Below are 21975 nucleotides of genomic sequence, written 5' to 3'. Positions count from 1 at the left end.
AAAAGATATAATGATAATAGATAAAATGTTGCCCATACTGAGATTTAATGTCCTTGTTTTTCTTTGATCGATACATGTCGGGTCACACTGATCCCTCTGCAAGTTCACTAAGCACACTGACAGCAATTGCAGTTGGACATCTTAGTTGGACAACTTAGAGCTCTGTAATAAAAATGGACACTTGCAGCAATAGTCTGCAGGGTGATTAAAGGGCTTTTTTTCTTTGTTAGTTTTCTCTTCTTCTTTTTTCATTATCGTCCTATTAGAGAAACGTATAGTTTCAAATGAAGTGTCCCAAACAAACAGTTGATTAATCAGCTTCACTGGCCATAAATGAATAAATCAAAAATGTAATTATTCCCACAAAAGCTTCAAACATGCCTGGGTTTCAGATCCTCTGTATAGGTCTACTGATATTTTACACACCAACGATTGACTGAGAAATTCAATAAATCATTTGGAGATTAATTAGAGACTCAAAAATGTTACAGAATACCGAATGTTAAATGAAGCCGTTTGTAAGTTCCCAGCATAAGTTGATCTCTTGTCTGATGAACTCCCCGAGATCCAGCCTCAATTTGCAATATATCACATAAAAAACTGGAAACTCTGTTCACTGTTCACTGTAATCAGCAGCTATCTAGATGAGTGATAAAGAGTTTTGATTACTCAAAATTCTAATGCTTGCTCCACTTTATATACAGCAGGTAAATGCTCTGATGTTTACACATCCACCTGAATATGTCAGTAACTTTCTGTGACAGATCTGTAGCTTTTGCTCTGACTTTACGAGCTTCTTATGGGCGCCATTACATTACCTCACCCTAACTGAAAATAAAGCGGTTAAGTATTGTTTGCCTCACACGTAGTACATCTCCACCCTAACAAGAGTTTGACCTTCTAGTGTGAAGTACCCTGCCCTATCCTGAATCTTAACTCTCTCCTGCTTTCGGGAGATTTTTAAACTTCCTTTTTGGGTCTGTCTGGCTCACCAGATGTTTCCTGAACCCACCGTGTCCTTAACTCACTCCCTCCCTGCCCGGGTGCTGAAAAGCACCAGAAGGACGGAGAGGAGAACTCTGTCATTCACTCTCAGTACAGCCAACCACACAGAGCGATACCTGGAGTTCAACTGATGCGCCTGTAGACTTGACTGAGGTGTACAGCAACTGGAATCTACTCAGACAGAAATTCACAACTCGTACATATAGCCTACACTCATTCTTGAGCTGCTCACCTCTGTTAGGCATTTTTTACGAGTTGTGTAAGCCCATGTTCAGGAATTCTGCTGTTGTTCCTGGTGGAAAGCCAGCAGCCAGTAATCAGTCGGCAATGTCGTGGGACTGTGGCCTCAGATACATGTTCTCTGTGTCCCCTGGGCTGCATCATGGGAACAAGAGCATCCTGCATGACAAGGAGGACCTGTCCAGACTGGAGATGGTCCAGAGACTGGCCAAGGATGGCTGTCGCTTTCTGCAAAACCACAGCAAGAACCCAGAAAGGACAAGTGAGGTGAGATACATGACACATCGGCAGACAGAGCAGATATTTCTACAACTTTTGTTTGTTGCAGCATGTAAATGCATCGAAACGAAAACGCAGCTTTAGTTCAACATATTTGATGCTCCACTTTATTTAATTATAAATCCGACTCTGTTAGCAAGCTTTCCCCATGAGTGAAAGCAAGTGGAGTCTGCATCCTTAGTTACATTCACTCAGGATTATACTGCAGTGTTTTATGCAAGCATTGCAGTCTGTGTAGCATCCCATTAATCAAACTGAAGTGAATTTGCAGTCTTGTTTTTTTTTAATCGGTCTCCTTACGTTCTATAGTGTCTCCACCTTATCTAAAGATTAGTGTTGCCACTTAAATTATGTGCAGATTGCAAGAAGTGTCTCATTAAATATGAGAAAAAAGACCATTTTAGACGCAAGAATAGATGTCAAAATAGATTGTATCTATAAGATGAATCACTATGCCTGTGTTTACAACCCCAGTTCTCAAAAAGTTGGGATGCTGTTCAAAACGTGGGTAAAAAGAAATTCAAATACAACAAGAAGTGTTGTATGTGCACGTCAGCCTCCACACTTTTAAAACTATTACATCACCTGTATAGGAGCAATCTGATTGGCTAGCTTTATGGTGGGTTCAGCTTCTCTCTTCCTGCCAGCTGTGTCTGTGCGTTGACCTGCTGAACAATTGCAGGAAGAAATGACGCAAGTCATCATGCCAAGACATTGTATGTTTTCAGGGTGGATTCCCGAGCGTCATGACCTTTTCTCCACCACGAGGCAAGCTCTCCTTATCACCGTGCACTTTCAGTAACAGCCTGTCGCCTGCAGCTGCTGCCAGTCTGTGGATGATCAAATGTTAGAGCTACATAACAACAGTGTTTTACGTTTGTTTCTTTAGTGACATACTGAGCACAGTACTGAGCCACCATTCATTTCTTTATATTTGTTTCCAAGGATCAAGACTTTTTAGTAATTTTTAAAAGTGGTCTTGAGCAATAGTTTCTCAGGCTTTCTTTGGACATTGGTTGTTTTCTCACTCATTTTCATTTTTCAGTCCAGTCCCTGTTCCTGACCATTTTTAGAAGGAACAATCCCTAACACTGACCTATAAATTATAAATAAATAAATAAAGAACTCAAGGAATGAATCAGTGCTTGTGTCTCAACAGAAACTTACCACAGAAGCAATTTTAAATTAATGAAAATTTATTCCTGAATTCAGGAATAGAACCACACCTAATGCAGTTCCCTTCTGGGCCTATATCTATATATGCCCTCCTGCAATACAAGCTGTTGGTTCTCATTGGGGGATCTTAGCAAACCTGATGGAATTATGAAAATGAGTACAGTCAGATTTTGATCCACCATCTGGAAATGTCTGATTGGCAATGGCTTCATTTTTCAGCTTGGCAATGATTTGCACAATATTGTACATATGCAAAGTTTGTCAAATTATGACTGTAAAAAAGGCTGAGTATATATGTCTGTGTGTCATTTATAATGCCAGAAATAATAGCCAGGTATGGTAAAGTACACTTAACACTACACCGTAAAAAAAAAACAAATCCTAAAAAAACAGTAATATTCCAGCAGCTGGGGCGCCAAAATAATACCATAAAATAACAGAAAATAATTTTCCCATTATTTTCAGTAATGACAATACAGTTTGTTGCCCTTATTTTACATCGGATTTTGCCTTTTTCAAGTGCTTTTAAACATTAAATTAGGAACAATTTAACGTGATTAAACAATGAAATTACCTATAAAAAAGGTCAATGAATGTGGCAATATGAATAATAATACTTAAATGTACAGAGATATACAGTTAACAGTTGGTTTAAATAACAGTGGATCGCATTCATATAGTACTTTACAATTCCCCTCTGGCCATCACCAGTAGGTGGTAGGTGAAGCGTCTTGTCCAAGGGCACAATGACCGAGAGTGTCCGAGCCGGGGCTCGAACCAGCAACCTTCTGATTACAAGGCGAACTGCCAACTCTTGAGCCACGATCACCCTAAATAACAACAATAATAGTAATTATTTGATGTAAAAAAAGTTTATACTAATCATTTTATATATTTTTCCATAGCATTACATTTGAATTTAACAGTTCAGTCTTTCAAATAACGGACAAATATTTGTGAAATTATGATACATTTGTGAATGTATTTTAACAATCTAAATATGCATATGTACAGACAGATACATTTAAAAAACAGGAAAATTATGTTTTATTACATTTACAGTGATTTTACGTTAATTTACATTTGAAATGTAAAATCAGTCTATTTATGTGAATTTAATGATATTCTAGAAGAACAGTACAAAACTATAAAATACACAGTAAAATACTTTTATATCACGATTTATTTTTACAGTGTAGAATACACAGTACATTTAACACTTGACATTTTCTGGAAATATTAACATTATGTGAGATGATTCTCTAGTGTTCCTCATCTTATAAGTAATCTAATGATGCTGCTAGTGCTGTAAAACGTGACTCATACAGATATCTAAACACAGACATCAAAGTGTTTAGGAATCAGTTAAATCCCAGCTGGTGGGAAAAGGGGTGCTTAATATACAGAGTGCTGCATGTCAGAGTCTCTGATGCAGAAAGACTGTGAATGTTAGGCACTCTGTTTTAACCTAAAACATATTGCGTTATAGTTTATAGCCACTCATCATATTTTGCTTTAAATGAGACAATAAAAGAAGTCCATGCTTTATTACAGCTAAAAAAATAGTGATTGAGACTAAAGATTACTCAAGACGATGTTTACTGAGATCATACCTCAAGTCAACAGGAGTTCTGTACAATTTGACTTCTCTTTGCAACCAGAGGTTTTTCAAATGCAATGTTTAACACTAGGTTCTGCATTTATTTGCTTTTCGGATCCCGAGGTTGCAGATCTTTTACAGTTTTCTATCTTTTATAGCCTCTTTAATTTCAGTTTATGGGGAACAGATAGCAACACATTCTCATCTTTTCTGTTGAACACATTTTGTCTTACTCTTATTACCTTGATGTTACATAATGTGCACCTCCCTTGCTCACTGTTTATTTTTCAAACCTCACACATGAAATATGAATGACATCAAGCGTCTGTTAGAGATGATGTTTATTTGAAAACAGCACTCGTATATGGATCCCGTCTTCTTCTTCCCATCCTGTGTAATCCACACTGGTGCTTGGGAGGAATTAAGACAAATCAGCACTTTGTCATGACTGAGACCTTCCAGGGCACTTTAAGTGTTTCATACCATGCATGTCAGATGCACACAGACATACATAAAACACATCTCTCTAGCCAGCAGAATAGATCTGGAGCCATAGATGGGACAGTGAAGCTCTTAGGGGGACGTGACTTTGTGCAGAGGCCTGAAAATTATTTTTGCTTTTCTGCTGATGGCGTCCATGTTTGAAAGGCTTCAGTAACTTTGAGCAAGGTCAGATCAAGGCTAGGTTTGAAACTGAGTGGCCCGGTGCCCTGCTGTCTCCTTACAATGATCCACTCTAGACGCCTGGTTGTTTTTTGTATAGGAACACTGGTAACCACAAAGCACAGTGCACACTAAGCAGTAGTCTGAAGCAGCCAAGAAACAATCAATAATTAATTGTGAAGAGTCTTATTTGCTGTTTGACCCATTAGCCATACACTGAGATATTATGTTAATTATAGTCAAGAATCAACTGTGCTGTACTGCCAGGCTTGGTGAGACAAAAAAGTGTGCTTTTTTTTTTTCTAACTTTAAAGGAATTTAACAGACACAGTATGCCACATGTTGATAAAGATAGAACCACAGGAAGAAAGGAACAGCTTCGCTTCAATGGGATTTTTTTCTTCATTCCATTTTTGTCATCCTCCATGCCCCTTAGTCCAGTAGTAAGACAATTAAGTCTCGATGCTTCTTCAGCAACGTAGAAACTGCTTGAGAGCACCTGTCTATGTAATATTGGAAAACGTAATTGCTACTGCAGTTTTAGCAGATATCTAAAGTTTTCTTCAGTCAGTCAGACAACACAGGACTGGAAAAGTACCACCAATCTAAACTACTGTAGTGGGATAATGCAATAATAATGATGAAAGACACACTATGTTTGTGTGTCTTTGTTTTGTTATATTTTGTATCTAAATGCATATATTTGCATATGTATCGTGCATCTATAGTGTGTCTTTATGTCCACGGATCCCTTGACAAGCGTTAATAGTGCCAGGAAGCCATGCTTAACTGAACGACCCTGAATGCTTCTCTGGCAAAAGGCAATTAGGGCCACAAACTGCAACCATTTCCAGCATGTCTACCCAGCTAATTGCATGAACAGAGGCTTGTGTTGCAGTGACTGATGGCTGAGAAGGGGAGGATGGGTGAAAAGTGAGGGGAGGGGGCCTAATTCAGGATGCATGCGTATGCAACATACAGTGAAGATCTCATTAAGACCAATATCACTGATCCAGGCTACTCCATTGTCAAGCAGCTGTCAGCCATCTTTATACTTCAGAGACACTCTAGTAATCCTTTTTGGTTTAAGATGTCGACTTTAGTTAAGTTAGATTTTAGATACTTTAAGAGAATGTCTAGGCTGTCCAGTATGCCCAGCAATAGAAACAGAGATATTGCCCTATACATGTGAAAGCATGAATAAAATAAATAAAATAAAAAAAATACTTGTTTTGTTTGTTGACAAAAAGGAGATGAATTTATCATTGCTTGTATGTCGTGGTGGTAATAGGACAAGTACCTGGCAAGGGAATCGGGGGTCTATGCTAAACTCCAAACCACAAAACCTTTGTTACTATGCAAAGTTGAACCATGTGACAGCTTGAAAATAGACTGCCTTCAGTCGCCAACCGTGATTTAATAGGCGCTACACATAAATCAATAATTAAAATAGTCTTTTATGTTAATCCCTGAATGGGCTCCAGTGATAAGGGCTGAATAATGATATATGGAAATTCTCTTTCACTTACAGTGCAGTATTATGATGGAAATCAGTGGTGATTTGTGCGAGTGGGAGAAAATACAGGGGAATCTCCTTGGTGATAACACACTCCCTCCCTCCCTCCCTCCCTCCTGCTTTTCTCTCCCCAGCCCCAGAGTGACGAGGCAGTCCGCTTGTGTCTGAGAGAGAGGGGCCACGATGTGCTCGTTCTCCAAAGATTGTCGTCAGAGCAGCTCTCTGCATCAGTGAGGGGAGGAGGGAGAGAGGAGGCGAGAAACAGGAGGTAAGCCTCTCCACTCCCCTCCCCTCCTAGATTCCCTCCCTCTCTCACTATATGTTTCGCTCCCTCAGCGCTCTCCCTATAATCACTCTCCTTCTCCCCCTCTGCGGATCACACACTCACTCACTCAGGCATGCTTACATCACAGTTCCGTGCACATAAATGACTACATTAAATACATACAAGTAGGCAGCATGGGACTGTGAGGCAAAGCTGCGCTGTCAGCCTTCCCATTCAAGTAACTGGAGAGGGGTTTTTTTTGTAGTTGCGAGCATACTGGGATACCTCTGTGGACTACGGGCTCTAGCAGGTGCAGGTGGATAGAGGGATGGGTAAAGGGGTCATGCAGCAGTAACCACAGCAACATTGCCGGCATAAGGGCAAGGGGACTCTGCTAGGATGGGATCTCGGCCACAGCCCCCGAACCAGCAGCAGGAGGAGGTAAGGCTGCTACACGCTGCCTTGGTGGAGCAGGAGGAGGACGAGGAGGATGAGGAGGGCTCGGAAAAGAGCAGCAGTGACAGCACCAGCCGGGCAGAGCCGGTGACAATGCCCACGTTTGATGTCCCTTACTTTCGCTACATAGATGATGAGGGCACAGAGGGAGAGGAGGAATGGAGCAGCAGCCGGTCTCTCTCTTCTTTTGAGGAGGACTCGTCCAATGACTCTGTTGTGTCTGACAGGTACATGGTAGTGTCAGGGACTCCCGAGAAGATCCTGGAGCACTTGCTGAATGACCTAACGCTGGACGAGGACCGAGGGATAACACAGGGCAAAGAGTCAGGTCAGCATACTGCTTTCATATCATTTCACCCTCTTTTGGCTTTACCTGTGTCTGACATAAAGCGTTTCTTTGATATTAGAAAGCAAAAACACAAAGTCTTTTTTACCTTTATGTAGAAGTCACATATGTATCTTTATGTGACTGAGAAGAGAAAGAGTAAATGAGCTACCTTCACTTTCTGTTTTACTTTCTGCCCTCCCCACCCTTTCTCTTACCGATAAAGCTGGGACAGCTTCTCCCTCTGGGCATTATTACTGGGTTAATCATGTGCTGTGATTGCCGAAATGATGTTAAGTTTAAGAGCATTCATTTAAAAGCCATGACAGAGATAAATGTCTCTCATATCTTTTCAGTGAGGCTGTAAATGGTCTGCACGACATGCAGTCCAGCCTCACAGCAATAAAAAAATCAACACATTTCCTCTCATCCAAGCAGGTACTTGATAATTTGGCTCTGTTGCCAAGGCAGAGGAGACCCTCTGTTTCTGAAGCTGAAAAGATAACTGGATGAGGAATGACAATTGAGAGCTGTGAGGCAAGGAGACGAAAGATTGATGAAAAGAGCGGGGAAGAGGAAAGAAAGTGGGCATAAGGAGATTAGGAGAGGAGCTGCAGTTTTCTTGGGATATGGAGGTGGTAACAGATGATCTCTCATTGGGATGGAGGCATGACTAACTGGAGATCAAATGTCTTATCAGGGATGCAATAGAGTTATAGACTATGTTGAGTGTCGTATTTTTATCGCTTTATTAGAATATTTTATTCTGGTATGAAGTTAAACATAAAGTCAGCCACTAAGACAAATAGTTTAGCCATTCTATTCTTTGTTCATTTAGAGTATAATAAATCCATCGGCCCAGAAGGGCTTTGTGTTGTTTATGCATCGTTCACCATTAGTACAACTTGCAGTGAGTGTATAGAAGTTAATGCTTCATAGGGAGCCATGAAGCAGAGCATGATGCTGAGTGGTATCCCAGGGTCAAAGAGCCAGAGACCTCAGGAGGATGAGTCCTGAGCAGCAATTGATCTGCACTGAGTGATGTTTAATAATCTGACTGCTGCTGGCTCCTTGTCGTTCTGTGCTACTGCTGAGGATCATCTCATAGAATCAGATTTCCAATTTTTCTCCAAACAAGATTTATTCCAACATTCAACGAGCTGCTGCGTTTTGGTTCGTCTCTCTTGGATGGCTCAGATAAGCTGATGATTTTATATACAGTACATCGCATTAGAAAGCCATTTTTATTTCATTATGGTAGCACTCACGTCCATGTTTAAACAACATTAGGAATACAAAGCTTTCTGTCTTCTTTTGCGAGAGATGGCACTTTTCTGAAACCACCGCAGGCATGTTTGAGGGAAAGCAAGTGTGAACCACTGCAGCAATCAGTGGATGTCTGATGTGCAAGTGTTTTCTTAGCACTGTGATTAGCATTCACAAGTCTTCAGCATTGCCTTCTTTCCTGTACCCAATCCCTGAGTGCAGCTATTGATTCTTGCTCTGCACAGATCATACTGCTCGCTGGTAGCATTGAAAACCATGCAACAGAACATTTGTGCCCTTAATGAGAGGATGTCCTATCTCTTTTGCCAATGCACCATGTGGAGAGATGTTTATTTGTACTGAAAGTGAAAGAACAGAACATGTAAAAGCTTTCTAAATGCTAAACTAATGCCTTCTGGTGGTTACCAAGCTTGCAAGTGACACATTAACATGCAAATTTCAAAGACTGCATTGATCAGCTTTGTTGAAATGCAAAAGAGACGTGCAGATTGATTGACAAGCCTATTGATGACACTGACAAGGTAGTTTAGTGAATCAATTATGTAATTCTGCTAAAAGGAAGACAAAATTTGTTTTGGTTTGTGTGTCTGAAAGCAACATGATACATGGTAGTACACGTCAACTACAAGTTCTAACTGTGAAATATTAAAAACTGACTGACTTTTATGACTGACTGGAGCCAGAAAACAACCCAACCGCTTGCTAAACTTCATTCAAACGGCAGAATTCACACACAATGTCTTTCCCTTTATGAAGCAAATACATCTTCTGCTAACTTGTTTGGGTTAAATCTTGCCGCTTTGTTTTTTTCCCTCTATTCCAATTGAAAACTGCAGACCTCTAGGTCTGTTTTCCAACTTCAAAAAAGAAACCGTCAGACTGTACAGTCTGGGGAGCGGCATGTGAGCTTTTACTCATGAGAAAGCGTTTCAGTTTCAGCTTAGCTCTGAAAAAATACAGCAGTAGGCAGCAGTGTGAGTGAGTAGTATGCAGTCAGTCAGTGTGCGTGTGTGTGTGTGTGTGCAAGTAGATACAGTACATGTGGGTGGGTTGTGATATCTCTCCTGTCGTTTTCTGGTTTTGTGTTAAGGTGTGTTTTTATAGAAGATGTGCATATGTAACCGCTCATGAGCAGTGAGTGATGTGTCCACAGCTGCTCTGCTTGGATTAACATAATGATGTCAGGGAGTCCTGTGGACCAGAACGTACACAAAGACGTTGGGAAGCCAGTGTGAAATTAAAAAGAAGAATTTACAATTCTGGGTGTGAGGCACACTTACAGAGGGGTTGGAAGGCGGTTGGCTCTAATAGGATTTGTAAAGCTTTTTGGTTGTGGCTGGGCATTATGTCTAAGAGTTAGTGTCCTTTTCTTTCACATTATGCCTTAGACAATTTTTTTTCTTTTGCGTGTATCTTTTTATGACAGTTTTGGTTAGTGGTTCCTGAGGATATTCAGACGAATCGCTGGCCACAATTTGGGAGAGATTCATCTGTGATCATTAAAGAAATCCCATTAAGCAAAATCAGCTGTCTTTCTTGAAAATGCAACTGCAGGTACGCAAATGCAGAGCGTGCATCCATTTTGTGTCATCTATTTACAGGAACACTTTTTCATTTTAAACCTTGGTAAGAGGTTGTAGAAGGGTACCGTGGCAGAAAGTACTGCTTGTAAACACAATTGCATGATTGCACAGCAGAAACATCAAATTTCCTGTCTGTGAGCGAGAAAATAACAATGAAAATATTGACTTCATTACAGGTCAGAGAGAGTCACCTGACACATTAACATTATTGGCTTATCCTTACTGATACAGCCTGCAGTAGCAAATGTGTGAGACTGCAGATAGTGCAAGTAAAAAATGGTGTGCAAGAAAAGGCCGCTAGCATATTGTTTGCCTCTTCTGAGCTCTTCTTCTCACATTATTAAAGTGGAAAACGGAAGCCATCGCAATTAGTAAAGCTCTCCTGTACGTAGCGCTCAGCTGACATTAATCATACAGTTGTCAAGGTCACTTGAGTGCATGCCCTCCAGCATCTTGTAGCACTGAATGAAGCTCATAAGGCTATATCCATAAAGCCCCTTCCAAGCATGCACTCCTTTCCATTAATCTAACAGTATCTGAGTGTGTCAGCTTCGTGCTTAATTGAGGAATTCTGCTCATTTTTTTGGTAAAGGTCGCACTCCTACAAGGCAAAAGTGGACCGTGTCTGGGTGGCAGAATATCACTGATTTAGCAGTGAGAAGGCCGTGTATCTCATGTCTGAAATATGCGTCCGTGGCTTATGACTGATGTAATGGGATGTGTAAAGTCTTTTTTGCTTTTTCTGAAGTTATAGTTTCCATGAAATGATCTTTATTTCTCTTTACAGACACACTTCTAGATGACTTCCTGCTAACCTACCCAGTATTCATGTCTACAAGCGATTTATGCCAAGCTCTACTGGGACAATATCCTTGAACACATAGGCTTTTATAGGATTCTGAATTAGATGTTTTATTCAAAAACAAAGTATGTTTTCCTTCTTAAAGCTGTTCCACTTCACTCATCTTATTCATATAACTGACTCTCTTGGCCCCTTTACTAAATCGATATCATGCACCATGCTTCGCTGTGCTGTGCATTTGACGTCAGACATGAAAAATAATCTCCCTTCCTTAACCGAGTCCCACCTATTGCACCAAGCGACACAGAGGGAAAGAGGATCGGAAGGAGGCTCTGGAGAGGAAGCAGAAACTCCTGCACCTGGTGTCGCAGTGGATGTTGCTCTGCAAAGACTTCCTGAGAGAAGACGAGCATGTCAAGCTCTTCATGAAGGTAGGACACACTGTGCAAACGGAAAAGGGTGGAAACTGGGTGGGAGGTGAACTTTGTATGGGAGAAATGAAAATTGACATTTCCTTCCAGACTCTTTATCGTTGTGTGCTGGATGATCTTTATGAGCACCCGGCCCTGGAGAGGGATGTGGGGGAGCTGCAGAAACTCTACCACCTGCATCGCAGACAGTGAGTTCATATATTTGTTCCTCATTTGGTGGAAACAGAAAGAGAACTATAGTTTAATACAGACATACTTTCAAATTCTATTAAATGGAAACGAACCTCATCAGGCCTGGGTGTGGAAAATTTCTAGTAAGATCTGTGACTGCTGAAGGATTCAAACTGGAACACACACTGTTCTTTGAATACGAAGAAAGGGCTTCTTCTCCCCTTGGTGTCTTTCTTTAGATGCTTATCAATGAATCCATTCAGAAACTGAAAAGTAATTGCAGTGTTCTGGGTTGGTATGCATATGAATGGCACAGAAGTCTTCATCTCAAATGTCCAGAACTGAGGATGTATAAGAAGTTTGAGAAATAAGAAGCCACAAATGTTTTCCGTGAGAAAAAGAAAAAAGCTCGAAGAGCACGCACGTACTTTTTGTCCCACCACTTGTTTACAAGACTCTATTTCTAGCCAGCTGACTGTGATTGGGCCAAACACATGAGAATAATTGCAAACACAGTGATACGCATCAGTATGGTTTCAGATTTGTTGAGTCATAAAATCATTATGCAATATTCAGAACACAATATACAGTATCAGTCCAATCAAATGAATATTCACAGTGCTGTGGAAGCTACGAAGCACAGATACCAATAAATAAATATAAGTATATATAAAAGAATATGAAATCATGTAAAACCTTTTATAATTGCAGACTAAGGCATTATGAATAACCCAGTATTTATTCTCCATTAAATAAAACATGCTTGATCTGCTAAATGTATACATAGATTCAATCAAAGATGAATTTCAACAGTTTTGTTGCCCTGAAACTGGAATCTGTGAGTAGCTTTAGTGTTTTCGTTGATAAAAATAAACATCATGTTGCTTTTGATGGTACAACCCTGAGTCACAAGACACATTGCCACACCCATGCGCCCCTTGCCCTTCGTCAGCCTCCAGTCACATCTTTTCCCCTGAGGCTGCTCTTGCCTGATGCCCATTAAAACCAGTGGAGATGATTCAACCCGAGCCTCCTACAGTTATCTGACCGCATCTCATTCCCGTTTATATGCACGGAGGGAAATCCACAACACCCACTCTTATAAAGCAGCCGATTTTGCGTGGGTGTTACCGGCTGACATACTCTTCTATTTAGGAGCTTTTCACAATCAGTCCCACCCTAGGGGAGGACAAGGTTGACTGCCGTGTGGAAATCTGCTGCAGAGTGAAAAAAGTGTCATTCTTTTCATAGAAAGAAGCTTCCCATCAACTTCCATCTGGCCTTTGTGCAAAGGGAAGGTTAAGCTGGGGGAAAAAGACTGTTTGTTTTCTTGCACTCTCCAATCATGTGCCATTATAATTCACCGAGCTAATCAACTTCTTTGGTGATTCGGCTTTTTGAGGAGTAAAAGAGCTAGTTAGATCACAAGCGGTGCTTTGACATGGCAGGGGGAGTCAGGTTTTTCATTAGTGCACAGTCGTTGCTGGCCTATGAGAGGAGATCCCTGCGGGCAGGCTTTGTGCCAACATGCCTTTTGTGATGCAGAGCCCAGGAAAAGCTGAGGGATGATAATAGACACGGGGCTATCCATCAAACCAGGACTAACCCATGGGAATAGGGTGATTAAATGAAAGTATCACACTGGAAGATCTAAAATCTACCAAGCACTCTAATCTGTCCTTGACACCAAGCTTAAATAATGGACTCAACACAGCAGAGGAGTATACATGGATTCCTTTTACCTTGATTATATAAACTGCATGGGTCGTTACGTTGTTGTACTACGGACACTACCTGCGGTCCACGGATCATCATCATCATCATCAGTTTTTAAGACAAAGTACAACGATTGTTTTTGTAAATGTTTAATTACACTGTGGTGCACTTTAGTGATTTGTTTCTTCTTCTCCTTTTTTCAGTACTGTGGAATATTCCCCTCAAAGAAAGGTAAGTGAACAAGGCTAAGAAATAAAAGATTTTATACAACATGAGCTGGCTTTCCCAATTGACGTTTCGGGTGTCGGGGTTATTGTAGTCACATTTCCTCCTAAGAACATTGTTCCGTTGTTCCACCGAAATGCATGATGTTCTCAGGCAGTAAGAGCGTGTCTCAAAATCCACGCATTTCCTCTCTTTCAGAGCAAAGCACTTTTCCACCAATTGAGTCTGAAAGAGAACGGGCTCCAGTCCAGGGCAACACAGAGGGAGACCAAGGATGGTAAGTCGTAAAAAAAAAAAAAAGCTTCATTCTTCACACATTCCTCCCGCCATACGTTGTTTCCAAAGTAAGAAAAAAGGAGACTTTTAGTCTGAACTGTACAACAATGGGAATCTTTCCAGGGATTGAATGAGGTATTTGGGAGTGCAAATATCTGACTTATGACATATAATAGCCTAATAAGATTAAATGTTTATAGCACCTCTCAAAAGCACAGTTAAAAGGTGATTTGTAATGAAAACATGTAGTAAAAGGAGACAGACAGTAAGGGGGAAAAAAGTTTTTAGATTATATTCCTTTTAAAGAGCTAGTTCATTCAAATAAGCCTCCAGTTGTGGTCACGTCACCCCCTTACTTTAGTGTTCCCGGCCAAAATTGGTCTGTTTTAACATCTCTTAAATTAGCATAACAAACATTTTTCATCACCAAATTCAGTTCAGTGGGCCATTCAGTGGGTCGTAAAGTGGGTCTTTCATTTGGTCATTCAGTTGGCCAAAATACACCGAAGCAGATGATTTGAATTTCTTAGTCTGTGTCCAGAATGTGCAAACTTGGTCAGTGGGCAACTTCCCAAGACCCACCTAATGGGACCAGAAGATCCCAGGTCAATGGATCTCTGCTGTGCCTGATAGAGGCATGGATTTCATGTTAACCTCCTATATGGGCAGTGGGCTGCACTTTTTAACGGATCTTACAACTTAATGAAATTATTTTTTTCCCTTTGCCAGTGCTGTGTCATGTGTATATAACCATGGACTCATACCTAAGTATGAGGGTCCAGTCCGGGGTGGTGGCACAGGAGCTGGTGCAGGCAGTGGCAGAAAGGATGGATGTCTCCCAGGAGGAGCTGGTACTCGTGGGTGTCACTTATCCTGGAGGTAAATAGTATTTTCTCTAACTGGTTGGAGAACATTGCATAGCAATAATGACAATACTTTCAATGTTGAAACTCACAACTTAACACTGTAGCACTACAGTTGAATATTAGAGTAATCCAGAACTAGCTATGAGACTACTTACTCTAAATGCAAATGTGTGACAAATTAAAGGAAAATGCTTCACAAGTGTTTGAGTGAGGTGCTGGGCCACCACTTCCTACTAGAACAAGTCTCTGTTCTCTTTTGTGTTTTATGTTTAACGCATTGGTCCAAATTCTGTCATATGAGTTTAAGCACTATGACGGCTACAGTCATTTTCATATTCTTCAACACCATTGAGTCCGTCTGTTTCCCTATCAAAGAGAGCACTCATATCAGGATATGGTGATCTCTCAGAACAACTGTGTATTGATTTTAGTGATCATTTCCTCTTAGGAGACAAGTGAATCCAACCAAAAAATTCTCATTTATAGTTTTTTTTTCTAACATTTTGTCATATTTGATGTTTCTTTCTATATTCATTTTGATACTGAGCCCAGATAGGTATGTGAGAGATTGCAATCAACATAATTGACTTCGATGTCTCCTAGGGAGTCAAGTAATATGGAGTCAGCATCTGTTATCAGTCACTAAAGTGTCAGGCTACCTCAAAGTGGAGCTTGGCACACAGAGTCTTATCTGTAACCAGTGATAGCTGCGTACATGCTGCCAGACAGATTTCTAATGGTATTCTGCTGTTTATGCTCTTTTCTCCCCTGCAGGCAGACTCCTCCTGCAGCCTCAGGACCGAGTTTTCTCCAGTTCTTTACGGTCAGTGGGGAGGCTGCATGCGTGCAGGAAGGACCTTAGTGAAGTCCTGGTAGGAATAATATTTTTATGTTTAACTTTAACTTTAAATATGCATTTTCTTGAGAGTAGAAAAAAATGCATTTTTATATATGATACCTAAAAACCGGCGAAGAGACTGTTAATTTTTAGTATTTAAATTGAGGCAAAACTAATTCTTATTCAGTGTCTGCAAAAATGTCTAAATGTTTATGTCGGTGTTCAGGGCATTGTGGTTTTAAAGGAAAATCTGAACCTTTTTTGCTTGTTTTTCTTTGCAGAACCCTTTAACAGATAACTCAGAGCTGCAGCAGAGGACAGCTCACATGCTGAGTTTGAACACCTGGGATGTCGCTGTTGCACTCACTGATTTTGACTGGGCAATTTTTGATGCAGTGCACGAGGTTTGTCTCACAACTTGAACTTGCAAAAATTCTTCTCTTCATACTGAATCCTTCAAAGATGTTAATGTTCAGTAAATGTTCTTTTTTTTTTTTTTTTTTTTTTTTACAGCAAGAGCTGGTCTATTTCACCTTCAACCGCCACGCTGGCAGCAACCACACGACAGCTTTAGAATTCCTGCTGCAGCGATGCAATGACATCCAGCTGTGGGTGATGACCGAGGTGCTGCTGTGCCCAACGCTCTGCAAACGGGTTCAGCTCATCAAGAAATTCATAAAGATTGCTGCCCAGTTAGTATTGTTCCTCCCATACCACAGCAGTGTGATAAGAGATTCACTTACCGAGTATTCACATTGGCTTCTCCTACTATTAGTTCAAAGTTATTACAGCATTCAACCTGTAGGGTGAGATGTTTTATATGGGAATACTGCACCCTCCAGTGGCAAATCGTTGAACTACATCTACTTTTGTGGTTACAAGTCTGAAAGTAAATGAACTGTGTGCTTGTGTGCAGCTGTAAAGCACAGAGGAACCTCAACTGTTTCTTTGCGATCATAATGGGCCTCAACACAGCAGCCGTGAGCCGCCTCAGTCAGACATGGGAGGTCAGATGTTTTCTTTACTTTTTTCTTTTTCTAAAAGGAATTAATAATTTCCATCTTTTTCCATTATTATATGTCTAGCTGAAGTATCTGAAATCAGCTTTTATTTTCTCTGCAGAAAGTTCCTGGCAAATTCAAACGGCTATTTTCAGAGCTGGAAACAGTTACAGTAAGTTTACTGAGCATGGTATGAATTCACACTGTAACAGAGAGTATAAACCCTTGTGTCGGTGTGTACTGGCCGAACCAAACAGATGCTTTGAACTTGTAAAATCAGTGGAAACATCTGGCCGCATTAGATCGTTAGTAGTCTCTAATAAAAGCATCCAGAAACACACAGTCACTCCCGCTGGATAAGACTCATTCATTTTAAAAATGTCTTCACAGGATCCCTCGCTGAATCACAAGGCCTACAGGGACTCCTTCAAGAAGATGAAGGCTCCAAAGATTCCTTTTCTTCCTCTGCTGCTGAAAGGTGTGCTCATTATTCTGTCACTTCAGCTCCCCTGCAGAAAATCTAACTCTAGGAGCAGAGTGCTGGGGAGATATTTCTATCAAGCAGATCTGACATGGAAGAACAAACCTGCTGGAGAATACTAAACAAAATGTTTTTCTCCTTTAGATATCACATTCATTCATGAAGGCAACAAGACGTTTCATGATAACCTGGTCAATTTTGAAAAGCTGGTAGGTTTTTGCATTTTTGTGGCGCCTTGAGGCGACTTTTGTTGTGATTTGGCGCTATATACAGTAAATAAAATTGAATTGAATTGAACTGAATTGGCAGGGCATGCTTCAGCACCGAATACAAAACTGTATGTTTAAAGATGCCTGTTTCCACATTTTGCTTCCAGCACATGATAGCAGACATGGTGCGTCTCATTCGACAGTGCCAGAAAGATCACATGGGTCAGTGTTTAAATTGTTTATATTGTTATTTCTTTTCTACAAACTTCCATACTAAACGCAATGATGAAACATCATTTTTTAAAGCTGTCATCATCAGTTTTTGCAAGGCAAATAACAAAATCAGTGAGCAAAGTCACTTACATTCATGATCCTCTCGCACCAGCACATTGCCTTACATGATTTCATACAATGGCTTTAAGAAAGTCAACAAAATCCATTTCACCCAGAAAAGTAACACGTTTTCTATTCATCCTAGGAAATGGAATAACACAGAAGAGCAGCTCAGAGGTGCGAGCCTACATTGACTATCTTCACATCATCGACAATCAGCAGACTCTGTTTGAACTGTCACAAAGGCTGGAGCCTCGATCTTAGAAAACAACTCTGACCCTCCTTCATACTGTGCCAAGGGACAACCTTACTGCTGTCTCATCTAACTCTCAGGACAAAGGCTACAAGACCCTAACCAACCACAGGAGGGCGCTATTTGATCAGGAGATTATTTACCAGAGACAGGAGCAGGCGGCTAAAACAGATTAATAAAAACATGACATTTTAAGCACCTAAAGCAAAATCACACAGTTTAAGGCAAGTCTAGACGTCATTTAACAACGAAAATTTACAAAAAGAAACGATTGCTTTGCAGGAAAAATGCTTCCTTCTAATACAAACTTACAACAAATGCAACCAATGGGTGTAGATTCACTGTCCTGGACTTTTCTTTGAGCTGTTAGCACACCACAAAGCAACAGTGAGCACAGAAGGAAGACTAGTTGATAACTGTTTCTGACTTTCTTCAGAGAGCTACTGTTTTTTTTTTTGTTTTTTTTTACATCAACTAAAAACAGTGGTGGTCAGCTCATCAGATTTAACCAAAGATTCTTTCAGCTAATAAAAGTCTGCACTGTTACACACACTTCTGTGCTCTCAGAGTTCGCCACAATCCAGATTTTCTTGTTGCCAGGTCAGATGTAAGACATGCTTTTCCCAAAGCAAATCAGCACAGTGTTATGCACAACAAGATTGAAACTGTTGCTACATGTTTAACAGTTTTTTTATATCATTTTTATTTTTTATTTTTTGTATTTGTTTTATTTGACCACAAAGTGACGCATATATGATGAGTCTTTGCACAGTACAGATTGTATTAAGGCAGGGAACTACAGAGTAGTACAGTATACTGTATTCTGTTGGCATGTGTAATAATTGTCTATCTTTGTGCCAAATCCCATGAAAAATAGGTGTTTAAAATAACGATCATTTTCTAATCATTTTTAAATCACTAGCACAGGGAACTTTAAGTGGTTTAGCTGTGGACAATCAGTTAAATGAAGCCACAGACTCATACTGGTACTTCTCTGTACTGGGCTTTAAAGTTCATCAATATTGGTGCATTTCGCAGACATCCATACATCCGTCTGTTGAGATTTGAAGACTGACAGCAGTTGTTCACTTCTGATACACAGAGTTCAAGAATTTAGCACCAGAAAAGAACCTGATTTCTTTGAAGCCTGATTCATTTGTGGTTAGATTTAGCGATAGCAAAAATCAAATATTAAAATAGCACCTTCTGGGCAAGAATAAGAAGAGAGAAGAAGAAGACAAACTGGAAGCCATTTGCTTGTTTGCATTGTGTCGTAGCACTACTGTACAATTTTAAACATGCAGTATTTGTTCTGTTTTGCTAGGTTGGGTCAGGCAAACTGAGGTAGTTATTGTGAAGTGTGTACATACAATTATGCTTTATATTCTTCACCTTTTTAAATTTTAAAACATGCTTTAGCAGTATTTTATTTTGAGTATCATTTTTTGTCATCAATAGTGTACAGCTGATTCAATTTATACAGTGTATATATGTTGAAATTCTGGATATGGATATTTATCTCATAATTATTTATTTGCTTTCAAGATACTATTTAGGATGCTTGTGTTAATTGTTTTGGTTTGTTTGTTAGATTTTTTATTGTACGCACTGTTTTTGGCAGGTCTGCATGATATGTCAAACCATGGACTGACCATTAGTGCCAACTGTGCATGTATTAAAATACTTTTCATCATCGTGAGCTCATTATTTTTAGACTAATATTTGGTGATAATTCATAACAGGTAAAGTCTGTTTTCTAACACCAGCATGCAAACATTACTTCACTTAGAACTACAGTGTTAACAAAGACCCTGGAAGTTAAAGTACTGATTACAAAAGTGAATATGTACGTGCTCTGAAATGTACATGAAACATGAAAGTGAAAAGTAGCATTCTGAAGGAAATTTTTGCGCTAAGCTACAGTAACTGATCAGTGTCTTTGTTTTCTCTCATAGGGTCACTGACTCCATTTCCCTCTGACACAAATGTTTGCTTTGCACTTGGATTTCCTGCTTATGTTTTTTTTGCCTCTTTCTACAGTAAACGCATGCAGTAAGTGCAGATCAAGATCAAGGGTCTGCCGGGGCAAAACTGGGTCTCTCCAACAAGTGTTCATCACCCTTATTAATAATCTGACACCAGCAAATTAAAAACCTGGAACTTCAACTCAGTCATGTCACAGCTGACACTAGTTCTGCTAGCCAAGTTAATTAATAACTTTATATAATACAGTCTTCGACAAAAAGGTGTAATTACCCTGTAATTAAATGTATTTTATTTGAAATTACAAAGTAATTGTATTTACCTACAAATACTTAGAGGCAGGCACACTAGAATAAGAGTGTAACAGTGATGGGCCATTTCGTAACCTTATAGGATGGAATAATGGAGCCACGTCTTTGTTTGGTATACATGATGTTAATGACATATTGAATGTTCTGTTATTCAACTGTCCTTTTTATTTTACCAATATAATTTTGATAAGGACTGTTCTCCCTTATCAACTTACAAGAAAAAAAATACTATAAGAATTGCCTATGTGATCTTATAATAATGGAGCCAAGTCTAACTTAATTTTTCTTTTATTCTAGTGTACCTACCTTTAAATATTTGTAGGCGAATACATTTACATTGTAATTCTAAATACAGCACACAGATGTTCTATTTAACTAGTTGTGGATTGTATTATAAAGTGTTACCTTAATATTAAATCTCAACGTCAACAAATAATTTAACGCAAGTGGAAGTTACATTTTTCAGGTGTCTCTTCTCCTCACTGGCTGAAGGCCCCAAGCAGTTGGCTGGTGGCAGGAAGCACCTCTGCCAATGATGGATCATAAGACCAATAAGATTGTCATTTAAGTGTTACTGTTCGCTCCATTTGGGTTGAAAGTGGTTTAATGTTGGAAAGGTGCGCTGTGATGCGAAATAATCAATAACTCCCTCAAATGCATTAAAGGTAAAGTAACAAGTCTTTGAATTTTTCAGGAGTAAAAAGTAGAGGTGCTTGTGCTAAAAGTAAAAAGTTGTCAGTAAAATAAATGGTCCGGTCAGGTGCAGATACCTGAAAAGTCTGCTTAAGTACCTTAATGCCATACTTTGGCCCACAATGCTGTGATTAACCAAAGACAAAACTTACAGCAGGACGAACTGTTACAGACTTTGGCATGATATCAGCTTGAAGTGAAACGTTATTACACTTGACATGTTCAAGCACTTTGTCAAACATACAAAATTGAGGATTTCAGATTTCATAGAGTACATATAAGTCACTATACTATGTTCTTATTACCTTTAACACATTATGAAAAGGTGCTTGTAGTAAACTTTTCCCGAAGTTCTCACAACCAATGGTTTTTAACAAAGAATTAAGGATCAGAGCTGAATCATACGTCGAGAGTCAGTGAAAACATGCACGTAATATAGAAAAAGGACAAAAAGGAAAAGATTGGTCTTAAAATTTCTTATTTTTATGTGTTTATTACCTAATGTGACAACAAAGTATGGGATTGTTTCATAAGGGACAAGAAAGTGACGTGTAAGTCCTGGAGGCAAACGTTGAACCATTCAAAGCTTAAAATGTGGCTTTAAGCTTTTGTAATTTTCTGCTCTGTAGCAGACTAAACAGTACAAATTATAACATTTTTATCTCAGCTTTGCAACCCCATGCCATTATGTAAAAATGAATATAAAAAGATAGTGACAATTTGTCAAAGTAAATATTTGGTCATAGGCAGCTTTTTATTTTAAGGCTCCACAGAGCAGCGACATCATTTGACATCATAAACTATAACATTTTTAAAGCTGTTCATAATACTGCGAGGAAACTAGACTTGATTTCATATTTTCCTTTAGAGTTTTTCAAGACAAAAAAAAAACAAAAACCAAACACAATGTCTTCTTTTGGTGCTGTAAGGCAGAGTGGTGACCCAGATGCCCTTTCTGACTTTAACCAGGTGTCCTGCTTGGCCTTTAACA

The 21975-nt window shown here is 39.6% G+C and overlaps 1 protein-coding gene across 1 annotated transcript; it reads left to right on the top strand.

Annotated features, from left to right (window-relative positions):
- The first annotated feature begins 1090 nt into the window (after positions 1–1090).
- On the top strand, positions 1091–19494 carry LOC146623205 (rap guanine nucleotide exchange factor 5-like). Its single transcript, XM_085366611.1, has 18 exons — positions 1091–1512; positions 6614–6747; positions 7428–7528; positions 11183–11261; positions 11484–11628; positions 11719–11816; positions 13719–13746; positions 13939–14017; positions 14746–14895; positions 15657–15754; positions 16002–16124; positions 16234–16412; positions 16637–16727; positions 16843–16893; positions 17112–17199; positions 17347–17411; positions 17579–17633; positions 17890–19494. Exons 1-18 carry the CDS (start codon positions 1273–1275, stop codon positions 18006–18008), a joined length of 1923 nt encoding a protein of 640 aa, XP_085222737.1. The 5' UTR covers positions 1091–1272; the 3' UTR covers positions 18009–19494.
- The last annotated feature ends 2481 nt before the right edge of the window (positions 19495–21975 follow it).

This window comes from Diplotaxodon limnothrissa, linkage group LG11, assembly GCF_057381915.1.
Source record: "Diplotaxodon limnothrissa isolate DT_005_m linkage group LG11, D_limnothrissa_male_GT1.1, whole genome shotgun sequence".
NCBI lineage: Eukaryota > Metazoa > Chordata > Actinopteri > Cichliformes > Cichlidae > Diplotaxodon > Diplotaxodon limnothrissa.
This window is presented reverse-complemented; position numbering and strand designations above follow the sequence as displayed.